Below are 13,594 nucleotides of genomic sequence, written 5' to 3'. Positions count from 1 at the left end.
ACTTTTTATAATTTTTAAAATTTAATTTAAACTATAAATATATACACAAATATAATTCTTTATAAAATAACACAAATAATTATCTGAAAAAGAAAACCAACGATTTAAATAATTATTTTTACAGGGTTATAAATCCAAAAACCCAGACAATTCATAACCCAACACCACCTCGCCGGCAGCTCCCGGGCCCCACTCGCAAAACGACAAATCATCATACGTGGCAAGCTCTCAGAAACCCCGACATATGGGCCCCACATGTCGGCCCATGAACCCATCATGGGCCCACCTGTTCCCATGCAAAACCAAGCCTACGTCCTCGTTTACGTCGACGTGCATGGCTGCATTCCCTTTCCCATCCTCTATTTATCCCTCCAACTTCGTCTTCTTCTCCCTCACCTCCATCTCCAACCTTCAAACCCTAATCTATGGCCATTAAATCATCCTTTTCAACTCCTCTCGGTGAAGCTGCTTGTGAGAATGACGCCAAGAAACTCCAATTCATTGAAGAGGTGACAAATAATACAAAGAAGGTGCAAGAAAGAGTTCTTGCTGAGATACTTAGCCAGAACTCTCAAACTGAGTACCTTCAAAGATTCAATCTTTGTGGATCCATTGACCGATGTAGTTTTAAGGCTAAAGTTCCAGTGGTTACTTATGAAGATCTTTTGCCGGATATTCAGAGGATTGCTAATGGAGATCGGTCTCCGATTCTTTGTTCTCATCCTATCTCTGAGTTTCTCACAAGGTTTTTGAGTTCAATTGTTTTGGATTAGTGTAGTAATTAATGATTTTGTGTTAATTTTGATGATTGTGTTTGTTAATTTGATTGTGTTAATTTTTCTTTGTAGTTCTGGGACTTCTGCTGGTGAGAGGAAGCTTATGCCAACTATTCAAGAGGAGTTGGATAGAAGACAGCTTCTTTATAGTCTTCTTATGCCTGTCATGAATCTGTGAGTATGCTTTTTGGAAATATATATTCATTAGATACAAACAAATTATAAAAACTTTGATCGCTAATTATATATATATATATATATATATATATATATATATATATATATATATATATATATATATATATATATATATGTATGTATCTATGTATATATTAATTAGATCATGTTGTGGTAATGATGAAGCTTAGGTTGACTGAGTTCATATTGATAATGGAATAGATCACAATGAGAAGAGAAGATAACCCTGTGTGTGTGTTGGAAAATTCATACTATATTATAAGCTAAGAGGGCAAAGGGGTGGTTTGGATATATGTAAGTACTAGATAGATCCATCTATATATATATATATATATATAGATATCACACAAAGACTTCTACAAAGGAGACAACTAGATAGAACCATCTGTATATATATATATATATATATATATATATATATATATATCTGTAGAGTGAAGAGAAGATTAGATTGTTGGTTTCATATATATGTTTTTAATTATTATAGAAAGAATGATGATCTGATTTATTTTTTCAATATTATTATAAAACTTTAGAAAAATGCATTCATAAGATTTAACCAAATCAATCACAGAGATAGTTCAAAATACCAAGTTGTCGTAGAACTCACTCAGCTTAAAAATAGTCATGATCTATTGCTAATTCATTAACTAGTTCTTTCTCTTATAAAAACTTATAAATCCATTAAGGTGGGATATATACCACTATATATATATATATAAATGTTTGTGCATGTGTGTCTTTACTGAAAGAAAACTAAGAATTTAGTTTGCATGTTTTATTTATTGTTCAATAGAACAAACTCTACCTTCCAAAGTGAAAATCCAATAAAAAACTTTATATGTGTGTATATATAACTATATAAAAGAACCTCAAGAGCTTCAAACAAGTCTTAAATTTAAACTGAGAAAAACACAAACTTTATTTATAACAAAATTGTGCATAATTAACAGGTATGTCCCCGGGTTAGACAAAGGCAAAGGTCTATACTTCCTCTTCATAAAATCTGAAACAAAAACCCCTGGGGGCCTCGTCGCCCGTCCAGTCCTAACTAGCTACTACAAAAGCGAGCACTTCCGACACCGACCTTTCGACCCTTACAACGTCTACACCAGCCCAAACGCCACCATTCTCTGTACCGACTCCTTCCAATCCATGTACTCCCAAATGCTCTGCGGCCTCCTCCACCGCCACGATGTCCTCCGTGTCGGCGCCGTCTTCGCCTCTGGCCTCCTTCGAGCCATTCGATTTCTTCAACTCCACTGGCATCAACTCGCCTTCGACATTGCCTCCGGTGAACTCTCTCCCAAAATTACCGACCCCTCTATCCGCACTGCCATATCCGAAATCCTATCTCCAAATCCTGACCTCTCTAAATTCATCATCTCCGAATGCTCCTCCGGCAATTGGTCCGGCATAATCAAACGAATTTGGCCAAACACTAAATACTTAGATGTCATCGTCACTGGCGCCATGGCTCAATACATCCCCACACTTGAGTTCTACAGCGGTAACTTACCGATGGCTTGCACGATGTACGCATCGTCGGAATGTTATTTTGGTATAAATCTCCGGCCAATGTGTCATCCTTCAGAGGTCACTTACACCATAATGCCAATGATGGGTTATTTTGAGTTCATCCCTCATGATGGTTCAACAACTTCTAACTCCACCACATTAGTCGAACTCGCCGATGTCGAAGTAGGAAAAGAGTACGAGCTTGTGATAACAACATACTCCGGACTCTGCCGGTACCGTGTAGGGGACATCCTCCTCGTCACTGGTTTCCACAATGCGGCACCAGAGTTCAAATTTATACGTAGAAAGAATGTATTGCTAAGTATTGAGTCGGATAAAACCGATGAAGCCGAATTACAAGCCGCGGTAGCAAGAGCCTCGGAACTGCTCAAACCCTTCGGCGCAAGCGTGATCGAATACACCAGCCAAGCAGACACAAAGGTGATTCCGGGGCACTATGTGATATACTGGGAGTTGTTGCTGAAGTCATCGGAGGGGATTCCCGACGGGGAGGTGTTGGAGAAGTGTTGTTTGGAGATGGAGGAGGCGATGAACACAGTGTATAGGCAAAGTAGGGTGGCGGATGGGTCAATAGGGCCGTTGGAAATAAGGGTGGTTAAAGGTGGGACGTTTGAGGAGTTGATGGACTATGCTATATCAAGAGGGGCTTCCATTAATCAGTATAAGGTGCCGAGATGTGTGAATTTCCCGCCAATTTTGGAACTATTGGATTCCCGGGTGATTTCGGCGCATTTTAGCCCGGCGTGTCCCACGTGGACCCCATACAAGTCAACCAGTTAGATTCGGGGAATCTATGGAGGATCTAACATTGAAAGAAGGGCTGGATATGATATGTTTGGAAACTAGAATAATAAAAGAGTGTGTGTTTGTTTGTTGTTTGCCGTTGTTGTTGTTGTTTGTTGTGTTTGAAATGTTTAATTGTGAGTTCATTAATGAAGTTTCTTATTTTTGTATCAAATAAATACTAGTTTGAACATATATATCTATATATGCTTTTTTTTTTTAATTTAAAGTTATTGGTTGTATGATCATGAGAGTGCTAAGATTTATAATTAATTGATTATAGTATTATAATATGCATATATTGTAATTACACATCGCTGATCTGAAAGGCCAGATGCAACTTTGTCTTCAAGAGCGTTCGTCCTAACTTTGATTCTATCACTGAGAGAGCTTGGAGTCTTGCAAGAGAGTACACAAGGAAAAGAAGAACTTCTGATAGGGAAGTTTCCTATTTAAATACTTCCACTTATGTTTCCATTTATACTGATGTTTCTTGGATTAACAACTCAAATCATTTTGGTCTAGGTTTTATTTATTAGAATACTAGAGTAATTTGTAGTTTTCAAATGGAGTGTTCTGGATGTTGTGTAAATTAATGTATGAGTGTTAAAATGGGTCCATGTACTTTATATGAATATGTGTTTTGTATGACTTTCTTTTGACTAGGTTGAAATGGCCTTTTATGTATTTTGGTCTCATTGTCTAGTGACTCTAGTCTAGAACTTTCTAATATAGCCTCTTTAGAGAAAGGGGTTGGACCAAAAAGACGAATAAGAGTTGCATGAAAAAAACAACTACATGCCACAACTTGCAGGTAATTTCCTTGGTGCATTTGATTGATTATTTTTTGCTAGAAATAAACAAGTCAAAATTGGTTTGTTAAGTTTGTGTGTTGTGTAAATGTAGAGGTGCAAGATTGGCGTGTGCGGCCCGGCATGGCCCGGGCACGGTGCGGCCCGAGCAATGTACGTGCTAGGGCCGGCACGGCCCACCGTACAAGGGGGGTCGGCCCAACCCAAGGCACGGCCGGCCGGTCCCTTTTTAAAAAAATTAATTTAAAAATATAAAAATTTGTAAATTCTTTAAAAATATTGTAAAAATTGTAAAAAAAATACTTAAAAAATACTAAAAATTAAGGATTTTTTTTTTTAAAAAAAATCTAAATATCATAAAATATAAGTTTCTTGATTGTAAAAAATATACAACACATAAAGACTATAGAAAAAATAATTTAAAAATATGCAAAAAATTTAAATTTACATGAATAGAAAATTACATAGAAAAAATAGAGATAAATTAAAAATAAATTACAAATAGATATAGGAAAAAAATTGCCATTTATTTAAAAACTATGAAAACAACTTAGAAAATTTCAAACTTCGAAACAATTTAGAAAAAATTACAAACTTCGAAAACAATTTAGAAAATTACAAACTTCAAACTTCATTTGATTAATCTATTTCTTCGTCAACACTGGTTGAAGTTGAACTCTCAGATGGTGTAAGGCCCTCTCCAATATCACTACCTTCTTCATGCATGTATTTGTTGTTCTTGTAACCTATGTTCTGCTTCTAACTAATCCTTCAGACATATGCACATTTGCACTGTTTCTTGGTTCATGCGGCTCCTCTTATCATCGAGTACCCTTTTTCCTGTACTAAAACAAGACTCCGACGCTATTGTAGACATCTGTGGAGTTAATAGATCACGTGAAATGGCGGCTAGCATGGGATAGTTATGTTCTTGTTGTTTCCACCATGAGAAAATATTAAAGTTATTAATTTCTTCGGTAGTGAGAAAATCATTAAAATTATTATTTAAAAAAAGATTTAATTCATGCAAAGAACTAGTACTAGAAGAAGAAGAAGCACAATTATTTTTTTCTTCTAATCATATTTACAAGATCGGCCGGAGATTTAGTCTTGGAAAGTGAAGAAGAATTTTCAAAATCTCCGGCAAAAGTAGAAGCTCGTCGATTTCCATATCTATGGTTATATTCATTATACATATCATGAAGCAAAGAACGATATTCATCTTTGAAAATTGAATGATCAAGTCCCATGTTTTCAACATAAGAATTAAGCATACAATAAGTACCATCAATTTTAAAACGGGGATCAAGAAACATAGTTAAACGCGAGATTTTCAACAAGATAAAAAGGTTGTTCATTTTGAACAATAAAATTTGCAACCCATTTTCTTGCATTTTCATTGGAAAAAACAAAAGTTCCAATACTTGAATTTGCAAAACTAATTTGTGTTTGGGAAGGATCATTTTGACTAGTATTATGTTCGTCGGCATGCCTTTTCAAATGACCCATTCCACCCGAAGTTTGACAAGAAAAATCTTTTTTGCATTTTTTACAAACGGCACGAGTCCCTTTGTTTGGAATTTCAACAATATTATAAAATTGCCATACACCTGAAGTTCTTTTTCTTGTGCTTGTTGGAGGCTTGCTACCTGGATGCTCCCATATTAGGGGATTCGATGAATGAGCTCATGCTTTCGAGTTGTGAATCATCAAAAATTTTTTTGGAGTTGTTTTTCATTAAAAAAATGGTGTATCGAAAAAGAAAAATTGGGAGAGCCGGCCATTATAAAAAATAAAAAAAAGGTTTAGGGTTACCTCAACCTTGATGATGTAAATTTAATTCGTGGTTTTCTTGAAAATTCCAAATTGATGAATTGATAAAAAGGTGGGGGAATTGCCGGATTGATGAAACACTTGAGCCGGATTTGACAAACTTCAAATCTTGAACTTGAAGAGATTGAGAACTAAGAGAGCTTGGAGTATTCAATGTTTGAGAGATTAGAACAAGAATGAGTAATTTGGTGTGGAGAAATATGTAAGTGTTTGAGGGTATTTATAGGTTTTTAAAAATTTTCTAATTCCCAAAATACCCTTGTAAACTAGCTGTTTATTGTTGTTAAAAAGGGTAAAAAAAAAGTAATTATATTTCAAAGTCTAAAATAGCCTTAAAAACTAGCCGTTTTATAGTTGTTAGAGGGGCTATAAATGTCATTTTCTTGTATTTAAATAGTTGGAGAAACAAATAATAAAAAAAAATGGTGGGCCGTGCCGGGCCGGCACGCAACGGCTAGTGGCGGGCCGTGCTTGGGCCACCCAGCCCAGGCGGGCCGCGGGTCATGCCGACCCGCGGGCCACCAACCTATGGCCTGGCACTGTAGCTGTCCGTGCCAGGCCAGGCACGGCCCAGTTTGCAACTCTATGTAAATGCTTGAACTGTTGCAGACTTAAAATAAATATTTATTTTTATTTAATTATGATTTGAAATAGTTTGTATTTTTCATGTTTAAAATAGCCAATCATCATAACTTTTTCCCAATCCTTGTTCCATCTATGCAGAGTCTTCATAAAAGTATCTGTTGTCATTCAAAACAGTCGTAAAGATCATCATTTACTTATTTGGTAAAGGATTTAACAAGTAAACACAACTATTTTACCCTTTTAAATGTTACTTATTCTCTTTCAACATAAGACATATTAAAGAGGGCCAACAAATTAATTGTTCAGATTGATTTATTAATGATAGAGGTTCTCGCTAATGATGGAGGTCGTTGCTGGTGATGGGAGATCTAATGGACTGATAGCAAGGTCTGACGGTTGGCAAATCGAAGCATGATGACGATGCGAGGTCTAACAATCTGATGATAAAGAGAAATACCGTTGGTGGAGGTCGTCATCGGTAATGCAAGATCTAACGAGGACTAATGGCGAGGTCTGACGTTTAGAAGAGGCTATTGTTTTGTTTCGGAGTTCGGGTTGAGGTAAGTATAGGAGGTGGGATAAAGTGAGTGTAACCAAAACTTTTCAAGTATTTCAACTCAAAGCAAAAGTTGTTGTGGGCTAAAATAATGTAAAATGGGATCGATCAGCTGTCATACTTTTCACATGTAAAAATTACTTTTACATTAAACCAAACACCAAAAAACAAGTTTCGCATGTAAAATTTTTTACATTATATCTACTTACATCTACTCACTACCAACCAAACAACCCCTAAATGCTCACTTAAAAATTTATAAAAATCATCACTTTTAAAAGATACCAATTCAAATAGAAGTTTATCTCTATTATTTTGAATTTGAATTTAAAAAATTTTCTTCACCAATTTTTTTTATATTTGTACTTCGCCCCGTTGGGCCAATTCTTGGCTCTGCCTCTACTTATAACCTTCTTCACTGATATCTAAAAGTGGGCCGAAATTTTTAATGCTAGATAAACAATAAAATTTATCATCGATTATGTTAAACTCAAATTCAATGGTTTTAATTTATGAGAAGAGGTCAGGTGTATAAGTCGAACTCTATAAACATTTAAAATTTAAAAATTTTATCCTATCCAAGCTTGATGATCTAAATAAATATAATTGAATTTATCACATTTAATTTGAGCTTATCATAAACTTGATAGTTGATAAATGGTATAATTACCATACATGTTCCTATAATTGTATATATATATATATATATATATATATATATATATATATCTTTTTAGCCATGATAATATTTTTAGATATAAATAAATCCTCATATTTAGTAGAGTTGGGTAGTTTTAATACATGACAACATTGGGACATGTACGATAATTAAACCATGAGAAATCTTAGTCAAATAGAAGTGAAATAATTATATATCTATATATATATATATATGATAATAATTATCAATAGAACATCCGTTGCCTCACTCTAATAATCCAAAACAAAAATAGAGCTAATTAAGGGCAGCCATATTCCACTTTAGAATCATGGATGTCAGTGAGTTGAAAGAAAGTGCGCGTGTGGCGGCTTTTGGAGTCCTCTTCACACTTGGTTTCATCATCTTCGTTATCTTCTTCGTGGTCGCTATTGAGATCTTAGGCCTATTCATTTTGGTGTTCACCACAGCCCTTTCCAAGTGCTTTTGGCACACTAATGAAGAAGGATTACTTGAGAGATAATAATAACTAGCAACAACAACAACAACATTTAACAGGAGGTTGAATCTCTTGGAGATCATCTCTCATATATTCTGGTTCCGTGTTGTTTATGAGGCCAGCCATTATTTCATCTGTGCAATCATGCCCTTAGAATTCCAACCCAACAATTCGAGGGCTTATAAGGATGAGGAGGTGCCGGGGGAGCTTAAATTTCCTAGAAACACACTCTTTCTTTTCAAATATCTATTGAACAACCCATCAGAAACTGCTGCTGACTTTGCAGAGTGTTTCACTCGCCATATACTTAGCAATCTTGGCTTCCGCCTGCACTTGTCATTGTCATCCTCGTCGTCTTCTGGTAATATTTATAGTAATTATCAAGGATGCCATGATTCTCGTGTCTCATTTTGAACAAGTTTTGAGCAAAAGTTGTTTTGCTCGTGAACTTGTTGAGAGATATAACTCAATTGATTGGGATAATAACGCTGGTGTCCCATATCCGCCACCAGCACCGACTCAATTCAGTGGGCTTGAGAGAAAGACATTCAGGTTTTACTTTCCATTTGAAGATGACGAGTGGGTGGAGCCTTTTAACAATTGGTTCAATTGGTACATCAAGACTATCCATAGAAGAATCTTTGCATCCGTAGTTTATTTAGCTTTTGAAGCCACTGTCAAATTTCTCTTCTTCTGTTTTTTACATGATCTTGCTGCTCCTTTTATTAGTTGGTTTGCTCTTTTTGGAATCACTACTTTGTAGAATTATTATGTTCCCTAATGTTCAGCTTTTCATTATATATTTTTAAAATTTTTTATTGAATGCATACAAGAAGTCTAATAGTATTTAGAATATACATTTTTTTTATATTCTTTTGTTAGATACTAGGCTTTGTTAAAACCTGAAGACAATCAGCAATGTCTTCAAGTTCGTAACAGAGCAAAAAGTTGAGTTTTGAGCTAGGTGAAACTCTACAATCAGACAACAAGGATCACAGCATAAAAGCAAGATTGAAGACATATCTTTTGTCCAGCAAGATGACAAAACAAGGAGAGATGACATCTCCATCTCCATGAATGTAAAAGTGCATTTTATATCCACTGTTTTGCACGCTAACTCTAATTGGCACTTATAACTATTATGAAAAAAAATGTTTCTATTGAAGTGTTTTTTATAGTGGTGAATGATATTGTTATGTGATTGGGGGATCTTATAAGCTCTGTTATATTCTCAATGAAAATCTGTCTATCAAAGTTTTTGAAGCATTTGAAACTGATGAGCTTTTAAGTGGTCGTAGCCAAAATCAAGAAAGTGCTCTCAAACGAACTAGCAAGACATGTTGGAGTTTTCATTAATATACCTTAATTAGCTTGGTTAAAATGTTTTTCTCTGTTGTTGAAATACTTGATGTGATTAGGAAGAATCCAAAGTCTAAAAAAAAAAAAGATGTTGCAAGTCATTTACTAGATTCACTATAGTCATTTGATATGGTATTTTGCATTATTTTGATGAAGAATATATTGGGAATCACTAATGATTTATCACTAGCACTACATAAAAAATATCAAGAAATTGTGAATGCAATGAATTTGGTTAAAATAGCTAAAAATCTATTATAGTCTATGCGAGAAGATGGATGGAGTTCTTTATTAGATGAGGCCTCCTTATTTTGTGTAAAACATGGATAATGGGTATATTGCTTGTAGGTGATCTCGACACAATGTAGAAAAGATGACAAATATGAATCATTATCGGATTAATGTATTTTATTATATTATAGATTTACAACTTTACGACCTCAATAACCGTTTTAATGAAGTATCCACCTAGCTACTTATTCATGTTACATGCTTGAGGCCAATGGACTCATTTTCAACTTTTGATAAAAAAATGTTAGCTTAACTTGTGTGGTTATTCAGATGATTTTTTAGAAATGGAAGTTTTTGCTTTTGAGAATCAATTAGAGATTTATATTATTGATGTGAGGTCCACACATATAGTTCAATGATATATCTACAATAAATTAATGATTTTGCCATGAGATTAGTGCGAACAAGAAGAAATATTTTGCATTCTATGGTTTACAGGCTCATAGCTCTAGTTTTGATTTTACTTATTTCAACTGCTATTGTGTAGAGGGTTCTCTCTGTAATGAAATTTGTGAACACTCAACTACGCAATAAAATTTGTGATCAATTCTGAGCCGACTTCCTAGTGATATACATTGAAAAAAAATATCTTTGATCATATAGATAATGACATAATTATTCATTGTTTGCAAAATATAAAAACTTGTAAATATCAATTATGAATTTATTTTTATTAATGTTTTACAGTATTTTTTATGTAAATGACTTCTTTTAAAAATGATTGTATGATTTTTATTATATTTTAATTTATTAAATTTTTTACCCCCATATTTCACAAAGAATCCAGATGAGAGGAATAGTGGTTTCGCTCTCAAAAATTATATGACTGGAGGGTTTCATTTTTATAGTCATTTAAGTCAATGTAATTGTTGTATTTTGTACTTTAACTTTTTTATGGAGGTGCTTATGGTTTATTGGAAAAATAATATCATTTTTATAATCATTTAAGTCAATGTAATTGTTGTATTTTGTACTTTAACTTTTTTATGGAGGAGCTTATGGTTTATTGGAAAAATAATATCAGAATGTTATAAAATTATAAACATTTTTAATTCTTTTGGTTTTTTTTAAATAGGATATAATATTTTAAACAATTGATATGTATTATTAGTTTAACCTTTTTAGGTTTCTTTCCAAAAAGCACTTTAATACTTGGAAAAAATTATATATATAAAAAAAATATAGCAAACATAGCTTTGGTCTACTGGTATTAGCCCATTGCAAAAATTATTCGTGTTGACATTTTATCACTTGAGTTTTAATTTGTCGGACATAATAGTGGTGTTTAAGTATCACTGTAGATTTGTAATTAAAATTTTATATTTATTAGGTGAAAACATAAGATCAAATATTTATGTTTCACATAAGTATACGATTTAATACCTAAATTGGTCCATTTACTTTTTTTTCTTTTCTCTTTTGGTCCCTCTATTCAGAAATACTCCCAATTGATCTTTTTACTTTTGAAAATGAACCAACTTAATCTAAAACCAAACATCTGTTAAATTAACCATTTAGAGTCAGTGATGTGGAGTTAATTTTTCTGATTAAAATGTGAATTAAAAATATTTTGCAATTTCATTAAATTGTAAAATGGTAAGAAACTATTTGAAGATGGGAAAGCAACACCATCACCCATGTTGCTACAAAACAGTAAGTGGATAACACTGACAAAGTTATCTATATTGAGAACTTGATGGGTGAAGTGATGAAAATTTACTACCAGAAATATGATGATTAGAAGAAAAATATTTAGATGGACATTCCAACAAATAGACATAAATATGAATAAATGAATATGGGTTCTTTAATACAGGGTGTGCATTCACTAACATTTGATTTTTGAAATTTTATTAAATAAATATTAGTTTGAATTATATATATATATATATATATATCGGTTGTTGCTGTTATAACAATTGATATGCATCTTTTTGTCATTAGAGCAAGGGTGAGATTGGAATTTCAGCCACCAATATATATGGAGAACAAACACATCACCATAAATGTTGATAATAAGTGCAGATGGTTTTAAATCATTGATTTAATTTAATTTTCACTGTCACATAACAAAATTGAATTTATAAATAATGAATAAAATTGGTTGGATTTTATTGAAAATGTAAAAACAATATATCCAATGACTTTGTGATTTTTATAAAAAAGAATTTATTTTATAATCAATTCACTAGTTTAAAATAAGTTGTACTAAATCACAAAAGCTATTCTTTAAAAGAAGATCATGAAAACACAAGAACAAATAAGGTTTGATCCTTCATAATCTCAATCCATTTCTTAATACTTGTTAAATACAGTACTTAATTAGGATGATATAATTATTAACCCTCAAGTTAAATCCAATAAATAATAAGAGATATTAATACACCTAACTTTCAATGACTCCATTTTCCTACCTATCAAACAAACTAGTAGCCACTCATGCGTGCCTTCAGCGAAATCACCAACCATTTCTCATGCCACATCAGTTTCTTCAGCTTCACCCAGCGATCACTCATACGCTATGCTTGCAAGCCGTTCTCAACAACTTCAAGCACTTCACACCTCGCATCCAAACATCATGAAATGTCTGTATCATCACTCTCTCCCTCACACAGGATCCAGCAAAGAGTTTGCTAGAGCTCTCCTCCCTCTTCTTGTTTGGCTTGCAGGCATGTAAACCCTAACCCTAATTCTCATGTATTCTTCTTCTTCCTCACTCTTTTATCTATATAGCATTTTTCTTCTGGTTTAGTTTCAGTGGCATTGAGCTTAAAAGTGTGAAATTATGCAAATCACCGTCTTGTCTTGGGATCGAATTCACTTCGCAGGATGCGCAGTCGCAGTTCAAGCTCCATCTTTAGCTGGCGCGAGAGATAAAAGCCATGAGGTATACCGGCAAATAAAGCGCTGTTTGCTCTATGGTTTCCTCCCAAACAAACTAAAGCTTGGCTTGGCAGCAACAGGAGTACCAGATATCTCTATGTGTTTCTTAATCTCATGCATGGTCACAAAGCAGCACAAAGAGAGATAACAGACTCATGCACACTCATTATCACTGTTATATCAATGCCTGATAGCTGAGATTAGTTTCTATTTCAATGAAATTATCAATGTGGTTGAACAAAAGATCCAAGATCAAATATAAATTGAATATAGTTATTCCATGTTGAAACAAGCAATGGAGCTTCTTCCGTTCAACCAAAGTAACTAAGCACCAAAAAACAATTAAATTCCTTTGTTTAAGCTAATCTACATTGATAGTTTTTGATTCATATTTGTTTGGTGTAGGTAGTAGTAAATTATAGTTTGCAGAGGAGTTTGAAGAGATATGATCAGTGAGATCACATGGTGATTTTACGTATTTTTTCGACTATTTAAAGATTTTTAGATTACAAATCAAACTTTCTTGTAGCGTTTAATTACTAAATAAGTTTAATGACAACAAAATGACATGTACAGCATCCAGAGACAATACATACAACATAGGATCCTTAGTTTGAATCCTCAGCATTCAAATGATTTGATATAATCTTTCATTACGACAATAGCACTGATACCAAGCAACAAGCTTTTGTTCATTTTGTCAATACAACCTGTACAAACTCAAGCTGATTTTTCGAGATATGCCTACTTTGTCTTTAACACCAAATAATGATAGTCTCTTTCCATTTAATTATATTTTCTTAATATATAGCAATACATGTG

The 13,594-nt window shown here is 33.5% G+C and overlaps 1 protein-coding gene across 1 annotated transcript; it reads left to right on the top strand.

The window, feature by feature from the left end:
• Nucleotides 1–410: 410 nt before the first annotated feature.
• LOC120277911 (probable indole-3-acetic acid-amido synthetase GH3.8) lies at nt 411–3,442 on the top strand. Its single transcript, XM_039284776.1, has 3 exons — nt 411–745; nt 849–950; nt 1,928–3,442. The coding sequence occupies exons 1-3, from the start codon at nt 426–428 to the stop codon at nt 3,291–3,293; spliced, it is 1,788 nt and encodes a 595-aa protein (XP_039140710.1). The 5' UTR covers nt 411–425; the 3' UTR covers nt 3,294–3,442.
• Nucleotides 3,443–13,594: the final 10,152 nt, after the last annotated feature.

This window comes from Dioscorea cayenensis, chromosome 15 (genome assembly GCF_009730915.1).
Source record: "Dioscorea cayenensis subsp. rotundata cultivar TDr96_F1 chromosome 15, TDr96_F1_v2_PseudoChromosome.rev07_lg8_w22 25.fasta, whole genome shotgun sequence".
Classification (NCBI taxonomy): Eukaryota; Viridiplantae; Streptophyta; class Magnoliopsida; order Dioscoreales; family Dioscoreaceae; genus Dioscorea; species Dioscorea cayenensis.
This window is presented reverse-complemented; position numbering and strand designations above follow the sequence as displayed.